General features: G+C 51.6%; 1 protein-coding gene across 1 annotated transcript in view; it reads left to right on the forward strand.

Annotated features, from left to right (window-relative positions):
- Window positions 1-1,430: 1,430 nt before the first annotated feature.
- Window positions 1,431-12,163, forward strand: part of IKBKB (inhibitor of kappa light polypeptide gene enhancer in B-cells, kinase beta) — a 45,378-nt gene continuing 34,645 nt past the window's right edge. The window contains exons 1-4 of the mRNA XM_018561938.1: window positions 1,431-1,577; window positions 7,763-7,885; window positions 10,721-10,815; window positions 11,524-11,641. Of these exons, the coding sequence (XP_018417440.1) occupies window positions 1,566-1,577; window positions 7,763-7,885; window positions 10,721-10,815; window positions 11,524-11,641 (348 nt within the window). The 5' untranslated portion in view covers window positions 1,431-1,565. The remainder of the gene's footprint in view (window positions 1,578-7,762; window positions 7,886-10,720; window positions 10,816-11,523; window positions 11,642-12,163) is intronic.

Here is a 12,163-nt window from a genome sequence, read left to right on the forward strand (position 1 = left end):
ATACATACTTATTCCCTATGCTCCTCAGCGCCATCTAGTGGCCATAATACATACTTATTCCCTATGCTCCTCAGCGCCATCTAGTGGCCATAATACATACTTATTCCCTATGCTCCTCAGCGCCATCTAGTGGCCATAATACATACTTATTCCCTATGCTCCTCAGCGCCATCTAGTGGCCATAATACATACTTATTCCCTATGCTCCTCAGCGCCATCTAGTGGCCATAATACATACTTATTCCCTATGCTCCTCAGCGCCATCTAGTGGCCATAATACATACTTATTCCCTATGCTCCTCAGCGCCATCTAGTGGCCATAATACATACTTATTCCCTATGCTCCTCAGCGCCATCTAGTGGCCATAATACATACTTATTCCCTATGCTCCTCAGCGCCATCTAGTGGCCATAATACATACTTATTCCCTATGCTCCTCAGCGCCATCTAGTGGCCATAATACATACTTATTCCCTATGCTCCTCAGCGCCATCTAGTGGCCATAATACATACTTATTCCCTATGCTCCTCAGCGCCATCTAGTGGCCATAATACATACTTATTCCCTATGCTCCTCAGCGCCATCTAGTGGCCATAATACATACTTATTCCCTATGCTCCTCAGCGCCATCTAGTGGCCATAATACATACTTATTCCCTATGCTCCTCAGCGCCATCTAGTGGCCATAATACATACTTATTCCCTATGCTCCTCAGCGCCATCTAGTGGCCATAATACATACTTATTCCCTATGCTCCTCAGCGCCATCTAGTGGCCATAATACATACTTATTCCCTATGCTCCTCAGCGCCATCTAGTGGCCATAATACATACTTATTCCCTATGCTCCTCAGCGCCATCTAGTGGCCATAATACATACTTATTCCCTATGCTCCTCAGCGCCATCTAGTGGCCATAATAAATACTTATCCCCTATGCTCCTCAGCTCCCTCTAGTGGTCTCACACTAGTGGTCTCACATGAACATATGTTGTTTGCCTGCATCGGCGGTTGCATTTCACCTGCTTTGCATTGCATTTCTTTGGATGCAGGACGGCCTATAACAGTGCGTCTGAACACGCGCCGTGGTGCGATGCGTTGTTAAAAATGGCGAAGGTCTTTTTTTTTTTTTTTACTGTTCTGCTGCATTCAAAATAAAAAATAACATACCGGTAAATAATAATTATAAAAAAATAATAAAAACAATGATAATGGTTTGCAGTAACACACCAGGACTGTATAGGAGCCCTCACGGCCCTCCTCTGGCTCAGTGACTCATCACACAGCGGTCAGGATGAGGATGACAGCAGCATACCCTTTCCAGCTGTAGCAGCCGCCCAAAGCCCCGCCCACCCCCGAAGATCAGCACTTCGCCTCATCCCTCCTCGGGGCTCCTTTAACGCTAGCCCCGCCCCTCGTATGACGTCAGACCAGGAAGTGAATGCGGAAGTGCGGGCAGAGCTCACACTGTACACATTACAGGCATTGTGTCCGGTAGAGGAAAACGGGGGAGGGGCTGTACGGTACACCGGAGGCTGCTGAGAGTCCAGGCCGAGCCCCGCACATGACACACCAGGTACGACGTGTGGTCTCCCCTCCACATGAGTGTTAATGGGGGGCTGCCCTGCTATGACTGGGTGCTTGTCTGTGTCATTCATGTATTATGTGTGTCTGTATATCATGCATGTACGTGTGTATATACTACATGTGAGGGTGTCTATATCATCTGTGTGTATGTGTTTATATCACAGGTAGGCAACCTCAGCACTCTGGCTGTTGTGGAACTACAAGTCCCATGATGCATTGCAAGACTCTGACAGCCACAGGCATAAGTGCCAGAGACTGAGGAATGCTGGGACTTGTAGTGTGAACACAGCTTGAGTGCTAGTGTTGCCTATCCCTGGTCTATATACTTTGTGTATGTGTATAATATGTGTGTCTGAAGACAGACATACCAATAATGGTCGTGTGTCATTCGAGCTGTTGGGAGTCTTCAGATTCCTCTGAGTGCTGTGCCCACATTCTGGAGCCGGATTTATCCACAGTCATCCAGACCTGAGGGGGAGTTATATCTGACCTCCGGCCTCCCCTTCAGTGCTGCGCAGTTCTACCGACTCCTCTCCTGGACTGAAAAGGCTTCCTCTGATGTCACTACACACTGGGAGCTTCTCACCATGTACATTAGAAGCTGCAGCAAGTCAGACAGAGCCCGCCACATTTCCTGGTTGGAGGACATCCAGCATCATCTGGCACTTTCCTCCCCAGCCTGACTGCCTTTGGCCCCGCCCCTTTCATTCATTGGATTTCAGTTCTGTCAATCATGGAGACTCAGCATCACCTGTGAGCATTACCTAGGGCGGTCTGCATGCAAATACTCCTCCAGACTGAGGTATGAGCAGCGGGGTGGGGAGAGGGGGCAGATTTTTGGTCATTTCATTGGCTCACACTTTGAATTGCTTTGTTTAGAACCCGAGGGCGAGGTTCTCCCCAATTCCGGGAAGGGGAAGAACCTGTTCAATGTTATTCTTTCGGTTTGGCCTTTTGTTCCCGTCAATCCATAGGCTCTGCTTGTCTTGTAGATTCTATTTATAGAACGCGGCTGATCCCCATTGAGCCTAAAATAAACCCGACACAGATCCCGGCGACTCAATACGAGCGCAGGATGATAAACACATATAGGAGCGGAGGAACGCGGTCACGCTGCTGCTGCGTTATGAACATGCGTTACGTTCAAACACAATGACAGGCGGCTTTTTATTATGGAAGGGATCCTGTGTTGTGCTGTGAGCATTCCCCTCTCCCCCAGGCGTCTGCGGGCCGGGGCATTCTTTTACCGCCACCTGGTCATATTAGGTGAATGTCATTTACCAAGTACGGGCAAGTAGCCATATAAGGTCAATGACATCACTGCGTCCCTCCCGCCTCTTTGGTGGTAACGTGAAAGAAAAAACAACATTTCACTGCTAGAACCCGTCCATAGGGGACATTTATCCTTCCCGGGCCTGAGCACCCGCACCCAGGGGGGTAAATAAGGACATACTGCAGTCTGCAGAGTAAGTGCCGATGGCCCGGGCTGTAGGTTGGGCACCTGGGATGTAATGGGAGCCATGTTGTGCTTTTCTAATAAATTTCATTGTAATTGAAGAAAAAAGCAGAGCGGCGTGCACCCTGGATGACCACAGAGGAGAAGTGGACACCATATTGTGCCTGGTACCCGTGGCTGGTGGGTACATGAAAGTCGCCTTGGGTGGCACAGCTTGGAATGGACGGGCACTATAAGCAGAGGGCGCACTAAACATTACTGTGCAGCTTTCAGAAATCCCTGACTTATATGGCATGGCTCTGATGTGTGATTCACACTTTACACGTATGTACCGGCGTCCTCTCTAGTTCCCTGGAGTTCCCCTTTAATTTAAAGGAGAACTCCAGGATTTAGTAAGGTGACCCCTTGCTTTGGGGCTAAACCCCCCCCCCCCCAACTTGGCAAAGGTTTCCACCTTGCTTGGTTCTAGGAGCACAAACACAGATATGCTCGCCCGATCTGCGTTCAGCACTCAGCTCTCACCCACCCCCACTATGGCAATGGTATGTCCCTCGGCGTCCTCACCTCTAATAGACCTGAATTAGATATAATGACATCAGAGGTCCTTAGACCGCTGGAGCTCAGTGGGAGAAGAGGTTGCATGGACCAGTCTAGCAGCCAGGCGGGACTGAGGATCAGGTGGGTATAGCTTCTTTATTTTTGCCCCTAGACCAAAACGAGCATTTAACCCTCGCAGTGCCGGAGTAGCCCCTCTCCAAGGGTTCATCATCTTAATCCATCCTGGAGTTCAGTTCAGTAGGCTCGGGGCCCTTGTGGGTGAGCGTGCTGCTTCTGAGATCATTCACAGTTCATTGATCGGGTGCGTTTTGACCCGCAGTTGACTTTCTTTTGACCTGCGTCTGACCTGCTTCAAGCTGCTTATGAATTTACATTGACTTGTACAGCGAGGGAAGCAGGGCCCGCTCACACCATAGCATTGCGTTCCGATACCGTGCGATTAGCACACGCCAGTGCACAGTGCGTCTCGTGCGCATTACCACCCGATTGCACCTCCCAGCCACCGTGCGTTGCCTGGCACTGCCATTCCATACAGTGTGACGAGCCAATGTAGCGCAGCAGTAATGTTTTCACCACAACACAAACCACAGTAGTGCGCATTACCCTGCTACGCACGACGGCCGGGAGGTGCACTATGGTGTGAACAGGCCTTAAGGGGCGGATCTGCCGACATGAACAATCGCAAGCATTGCTATGGGGACCGTTCATGCGGCCGTGTGATCCGAACCGCCCCCCCCCGGCCCAAATTGCTCCCTGGCCCTTTCTTGCCGCGCAGTGCGGTTTCCATAGAACTTTCAATGGAACCGCGCGGTTTGGAGTGTTTTTAATTGCGTATCAGCCGTTAAAAACTCCCAAAACAGCCCCTTTTAAAATCAGCACGGAAACCGCGCTGATCCTCCACCGCCTTGGTGTGAACGTGGCCTGAATCTAAATTGTTTTCTTGAGTTGCTACAATTTGCAAATATTTGTTACATATTGAACGGTCTTATTACACAATCCCTTAAGGTGCCCAGTAGGGATGCACCGATACCGAGTATTTGGACCAGTACTCGCCCAAATGCTCCGATACTGGAGCTTCCGGTATCAGGAAGATAGGTGGTGAGTCATTACACGCTGCATGGCTTCCTGATTGGCCAGGAAGCCGGCTTCATGCTCCCTTTGTCACTTGGTCACTTGGTGACGAGGGAGCATGGAGACGGTTTCCCGGCCAATCGGCAAGCCGGGCAGTGTGTAATGAAGCTGGCCAATCAGGAAGATGGTCAGCGAGTCATTACCTGCCCCTTGGCTTCCTGATTGGCCAGAAAGCCGGCTCCATGCTCCCTCGTCACCTGGTGACAAGGGAGCATGGAGCTGGCTTCCCGGCTAATTGGTAATGACTCGGCTAATCGAGTCATTACACGCCGCTCGGCTTCCTTAATGGGACTTTTGTTATCAGCGAGTACCGGAAAAAAAATATTGGTACTCAATACCGAAAAACCGGTATCGGTGCATCCCTAGTGCCCATACACTGTTTGGATTTCGGACAGTTTTTGAGGAACTGGCTAAAATTCGCACAGTGGGTGCCGCTGTCGGCACTCATTCGGGCGGCATCCCTCGATCAGCTGATCGAAGGACCCTGGTGGAAAATCAATGTTCGATCAGAGGCGGCAGCCAATGAGCTACCGGCTCTGGTCGGGTATCCTGACGGCGGTTGCCATCAGAATGCATTGCAAACAGCGGGATGCCTCGATCGACACACTCCTATGTATTGATGGAGGAATCGGGTCTGTTTTTTCTTGTTCAGCCCGCAGGTTGAAGGAGAAAAATAGATGAGTGTATGTCCAGCCTATGAAGTACTTTTATTGAGGAAGATGAATAGTGAACAACACGTTAGTAATCAATCAGTTATCGGTTGTCTGTAGATAAGGGGGAGATCATTCCCGATTTATTGCTCTGACTTCACTCTCTTGTATCAAACTGTCTTTTGTTCCCTTTGTTATTTGTATTTAGATCATGGCTGGACAATTCACAGGAGCCGGGTCGCCAATGCTCTTTAAAAACCACAGCCGCGCCCAACTTTTGAGGTTGTTGTCAATGGAGCTGCCTCCTCCTAACAAAACTCTTTAGGAGCCGGCTCCATTGACAACTACTGAAAACTTCAAAAGTTGGGCGCCCGCTGTGGTCTTTAACTACCCGCTGCTGGCCGTTGTAATTAAACGGCCGGACAGCGGCTTCTTGGGGGCGGGTGGACGTCTTTAGACGTCCTATCCCGTTCCGCTGGTGCCCGCCGATAGCAGCAATGGCTGTTTACATACAAGCGTTCGGGCGTCTGTAGATAGCCTTTATAGCAGGGAGCACTGTTGACAGGGCTACTTGTTTGGTTGCAGGCTGGCTGGCAGGTTGGGGCTGGGGAATTTTTGTGTTTTGTATTGTTGTAAGCCTTCCCATTGTGCTCCCTGCTATAAAGGCTAGTTATGGATTCATGCATGTACCACTTTTTTCTAGTTTGACTATTTTTGGTTAGGGGGATGCACTGGAGTCCCAGCGTGCATTTTTAGTTGCTGGGCCCCCAGTGCGTCCCTGCACCTTATTAGGAGGAGTAGGCTACCTCCAGGTACACCTGCATGCAATCTATCGACTTCATTAATATGCTCACACTTGGAGACTCGGATACATAGAGTTAGGACCACACTTTGCAGAGGTGCCTTGGCGCGGCCGTGTGGCTTCTACATATTTTTGGCCAAAAGTTTGTGCAACTAAAACCTCTGATTTTAACGCATACTGTTGACAGGGCTACTTGTTTGGTTGCAGGCTGGCTGGCAGGTTGGGGCTGGGGAATTTTTGTGTTTTGTACGGGCGTCTGTAGAGACGCCCGAATCGCTTGTAATATGTGGTCGGGTTTGCGCCCCCCTTCGTCGCCGCCGCTGCTGGCGATCCCGCTGTGCCCGGTGTGAGCCCGGGACCAGCTCTGCGGCCGGAGATCAAACTGAGCTCAGTACTCGAGCTCCGTATGATCTCCTCTCCCTATCTGAATGCAGGCAGTGATGTTTATTACATCACTGACTGCATTCAGTGTCACTCTTCGGTACAGAAACCGGAGAGAAGCTGGTGAAGCAGATCGGTGCTTCATCAGCTTCTCTGGGGGTCCCTAGGTGACATTACGGGTCTTAAAGACCCCTGATGTCTCCATAAAGAGGACCTGTCACTGCCAATTGGCTATCACATAGGGAGCTTGTTTGCTCCCTATGTGATAGCAATAAAGTTCAGTGAAAAATAAAAAGGTTTAAAAAAATTTGTTACAAAAAAAATAAAAAATCACATATCAAAGCAATTAAAAAATACAAGTCCCCCACCCCCACATGCACACGCAAACATGCGTCAAGCCCGCCTACATGCGAAAACGCCGATTACATCCATTGCGCCGGCACATGTTACATATCGCCGCGAACGTCGGAATGAGAGCAATAATTGTAGGGTCATCAATCACTGATAACACTAAACTGATGAGCGGTAAAAGCTTTTAAAGCGTCGGCTATGGTCAATTTTGAGTATGGTAGTTTTTTTGCGATTTAACGGGTGCGCGCAATTTTAAAGCTTGACATGTTTGGTGTCTATTTACCTGACGTCACCCCGTCTTTTATATTTTACCAAAAAATTGGGTAATAATAAATGTTTTATAACATAACGTAGGGAGAACAGTTTTTTTTTCCAAAAATTTCGGTACTTTTTTTTTACTACCGTATACAGTAAAAAAAAAACAAACCCCAGTGGTGATTAAATCCCACCAAAAGAAAGATCTATCTGTCCCCAAAAAATGGTATAAAATTAATTTCAGTACAGCGTCGCATGACGGAATAAACGTCAGTCAAAGTACCGCAGCGCCGAATACTGAAAAATGGTTAAGGAGCATTGGCGACCTGGCTCCTAGGAATTGGCCAGCCATGATCTAAATACAAATGGATTGGACAGAATGGATCCTGAATTCCATATTCATTGCCCACCCCGATGTAGATGGAAACATGGAGATTTGCTTCCCAGGAACTGAGTGGTATCTCTGACCTGTGTCGCTATGCCATGTTCATGTTCATTTCCAGGTGGAGCCTCGTTTTATTTTGCATGTAATGTCTGCTGATATTGTTTCCCTGCTGCAAGAACTGACGCCGTTATCATTTTATTTTCAGGATGCGTCCCAGCACAGGACCAGCTGGCCTCCCCCTTCACACGCACAGAGCTGCGGACCCTGGGAGATGAAGGAGCGTCTGGGGACCGGGGGGTTTGGTTATGTCCTTCGCTGGCATAATAGGGTAAGGAGGAACCTTCCAAAGAAATGCGTACAACATTGTGACTCTCTTGTTAACTGTGCGCGGTCTTTTACTGAACGCGGTGCGCGTCCCAAATACACATAAATAGTCTTATGATGATTCCTTTGTGTAAGAGGCTTTACATGCTTGTTCATGGAAGTCAATGAGCGAAGATCGGTGGCCCAACCTTTCCAGCTCCCATACTGTATACCACGCATTCTCTGCACATAGCCTCACCCTTCCCCGCACAGCCTGGCCTCAAACCTTATACCCATTACTGATCTCCTACTCTGCTCTTGCTGTCTGTTTCTCTCTTCCATCTCTTGTTTCTTCTCTTCTTTTCCCATTCTGTTTATCTTCTCCTCCTCCGTCGTCCATCTCCTCCTCCTCCTCCTTCGTCCATCTCCTCCTCCTCCTCCGTCGTCCGTCTCCTCCTCCGTCGGGCGTCTCCTCCTCCGTCGGCCGTCGGCCGTCTCCTCCTCCTCCTCCGTCGGCCGTCTCCTCCTCGTCCGTCTCCTCCTCCGTCCGTCTCCTCCTCCGTCGTCCGTCTCGTCGTCCGGCGTCCGTCTCGTCGTCCGTCTCCTCCTCCGTCGGGCGTCTCCTCCTCCGTCGGCCGTCGGCCGTCTCCTCCTCCTCCTCCGTCGGCCGTCTCCTCCTCGTCCGTCTCCTCCTCCGTCCGTCTCCTCCTCCGTCGTCCGTCTCGTCGTCCGGCGTCCGTCTCGTCGTCCGTCTCCTCCTCCGTCGGGCGTCTCCTCCTCCGTCGGCCGTCGGCCGTCTCCTCCTCCTCCTCCGTCGGCCGTCTCCTCCTCGTCCGTCTCCTCCTCCGTCCGTCTCCTCCTCCGTCGTCCGTCTCGTCGTCCGGCGTCCGTCTCGTCGTCCGTCTCCTCCTCCGTCGGGCGTCTCCTCCTCCGTCGGCCGTCGGCCGTCTCCTCCTCCTCCTCCGTCGGCCGTCTCCTCCTCGTCCGTCTCCTCCTCCGTCCGTCTCCTCCTCCGTCGTCCGTCTCGTCGTCCGGCGTCCGTCTCGTCGTCCGTCTCCTCCTCCGTCGGGCGTCTCCTCCTCCGTCGGCCGTCGGCCGTCTCCTCCTCCTCCTCCGTCGGCCGTCTCCTCCTCGTCCGTCTCCTCCTCCGTCCGTCTCCTCCTCCGTCGTCCGTCTCGTCGTCCGGCGTCCGTCTCGTCGTCCGTCTCCTCCTCCGTCGGGCGTCTCCTCCTCCGTCGGCCGTCGGCCGTCTCCTCCTCCTCCTCCGTCGGCCGTCTCCTCCTCGTCCGTCTCCTCCTCCGTCCGTCTCCTCCTCCGTCGTCCGTCTCGTCGTCCGGCGTCCGTCTCGTCGTCCGTCTCCTCCTCCGTCGGGCGTCTCCTCCTCCGTCGGCCGTCGGCCGTCTCCTCCTCCTCCTCCGTCGGCCGTCTCCTCCTCGTCCGTCTCCTCCTCCGTCCGTCTCCTCCTCCGTCGTCCGTCTCGTCGTCCGGCGTCCGTCTCGTCGTCCGTCTCCTCCTCCGTCGGGCGTCTCCTCCTCCGTCGGCCGTCGGCCGTCTCCTCCTCCTCCTCCGTCGGCCGTCTCCTCCTCGTCCGTCTCCTCCTCCGTCCGTCTCCTCCTCCGTCGTCCGTCTCGTCGTCCGGCGTCCGTCTCGTCGTCCGTCTCCTCCTCCGTCGGGCGTCTCCTCCTCCGTCGGCCGTCGGCCGTCTCCTCCTCCTCCTCCGTCGGCCGTCTCCTCCTCGTCCGTCTCCTCCTCCGTCCGTCTCCTCCTCCGTCGTCCGTCTCGTCGTCCGGCGTCCGTCTCGTCGTCCGTCTCCTCCTCCGTCGGGCGTCTCCTCCTCCGTCGGCCGTCGGCCGTCTCCTCCTCCTCCTCCGTCGGCCGTCTCCTCCTCGTCCGTCTCCTCCTCCGTCCGTCTCCTCCTCCGTCGTCCGTCTCGTCGTCCGGCGTCCGTCTCGTCGTCCGTCTCCTCCTCCGTCGGGCGTCTCCTCCTCCGTCGGCCGTCGGCCGTCTCCTCCTCCTCCTCCGTCGGCCGTCTCCTCCTCGTCCGTCTCCTCCTCCGTCCGTCTCCTCCTCCGTCGTCCGTCTCGTCGTCCGGCGTCCGTCTCGTCGTCCGTCTCCTCCTCCGTCGGGCGTCTCCTCCTCCGTCGGCCGTCGGCCGTCTCCTCCTCCTCCTCCGTCGGCCGTCTCCTCCTCGTCCGTCTCCTCCTCCGTCCGTCTCCTCCTCCGTCGTCCGTCTCGTCGTCCGGCGTCCGTCTCGTCGTCCGTCTCCTCCTCCGTCGGGCGTCTCCTCCTCCGTCGGCCGTCGGCCGTCTCCTCCTCCTCCTCCGTCGGCCGTCTCCTCCTCCGTCGTCCATCTCCTCCTCCGTCGTCCATCTCCTCCTCCTCCATCTCCTTCTCCACTTCTGTGCTCGGCTCCTCCTTCTCTACTTCTGTGCTCGGCTTCTCCTTCTCTACTTCTGTGCTCTGCTTCTACTTCTCTACATCTGTGCTCGGCTTCTCCTTCTCTACTTCTGTGCTCTGCTTCTCCTTCTCTTCTTCTGTGCTCGGCTTCTCCTTCTCTACTTCTGTGCTCGGCTTCTCCTTCTCTACTTCTGTGCTCGGCTTCTCCTTTACTTCTGTGCTCGGCTCCTCCTTCTCTACTTCTGTGCTCGGCTTCTCCTTCTCTACTTCTGTGCTCGGCTTCTCCTTCTCTACTTTTTGCCCTGTGCTCATCCACTGATCTAACTTTTTTGCCCATCTGCTCCGATACTTTTACATCTCACTTTCTCCTAGTTGCTCTTCCTCTGCTCATCATCTACTACTCTGGTGGCCATCTCTTCTACTCTCACCCATATTTGATTTCTTTTCTACTTTTCGTACTCAGGAAAACGGGGAGGAAGTGGCCATCAAACAATGCCGGCAGGAGCTGAGCCCAAAGAACAAGGAGAGATGGTGCTTAGAAATTCAGATTATGAAAAAGTGAGATATTATCTTCTTTATCTCTTCCCTTACACTTGGTGTGTGCGTGCATGACTTGCTGATATTTCTCATCCTAGCGTTTTACTTGAAGTAGGCATGATGCAAACATTGAACGGAAACATAGAAATAAAACGCAATATCAAAATACAACTCATTTGAGTTTTGGATGAACTCATAGGAGGTTAAATCAGCGTCTTGTATTTTTTGGATACTCTGATTAGGGGTGAGCTCATTCCACTGCCGCTCAGTCAGTCGCGGCCAGGGAATTTCCCGTCTTCAGCTGCAAGTTTGCAAAGGGTTGGATGCTGTGACCTCATTGACCTTTTATATCAGTCTGAACCTGAGCTCATCCCTGCTAATTACAAGATTTCCTTGCAGTAGATGTGGCTCTGTACCGTCTTACAAGAACATAACAAAGACATGGTTGTTGTACAGCCGCAGTTCATAAATGTTGGGGGTAGGTATATAATTTATATTAAAAAAACTTACGTATGTGTGAGGCAGGCTTAATACAATGGAGTTCAAGCTGACAAAGCTACAAGTAGGGCTAGTATTGACATACTGTATATGTTTGGCAAATACTTACCTTCTGCTTTCCTGTTTCCATGTTTTCATTTAGTTTTTATCTCTTGCACATGTTTGTGTCTCCTGTCCTTTTTATCTGTATTTCTAGTTTTATAGATTGATATATTATCCTTCTTGTCCTAGACTTAATCATAAGAATGTGGTTTCTGCTCGCGAGGTGCCAGAAGGTTTACAAAAACTGGCACCCAATGACCTTCCTCTTCTGGCTATGGAGTTCTGCTTGGGAGGGGACTTGCGCAAGGTAGGTAATACAACATATAGCTTACATATACCTCTCCAGTATAATATGTATATCATCGGATATTTGCCAGGACATCAGTGCTGCTGCGTTTAGTCCATGCCACAGGATTCCTTTTATAAACTCTGAAGTTGAAGATATTTAGTCGTGTTGCTCATGGAAGCCATACATTACAGAAATTACCCAGTGCTCATACCAGCAAAACAAACTCTACACTGTTTCAACAATTTGCTCAAGATAAATGATTTCAGTCTCTTATAATTGCAAATATACATGGAAGCCACACTGCCTAGTCAAGGCCCCTCTGTGAAAGTGTAGTCCCTCACTCTAGTCTAACAGGCATACCCGTCCTCAATTTATTTATTGCTATATATGCCCAAATGTAGTAGGAGCTTTCATAGATCAGAGTTGGGGATCTCACTTCACAGAGGGGTCTTGACGAGACAGCGTGGCTTCCACGTATATTTGCAAATATATGCAGCAAAAATCTTGTTTTTTTTGGGGGGGGGGGGGGGGGTGGGGGAT

This window comes from Nanorana parkeri, unplaced genomic scaffold (assembly GCF_000935625.1).
Source record: "Nanorana parkeri isolate BGI_ZX_2015 unplaced genomic scaffold, ASM93562v1 scaffold551, whole genome shotgun sequence".
NCBI lineage: Eukaryota > Metazoa > Chordata > Amphibia > Anura > Dicroglossidae > Nanorana > Nanorana parkeri.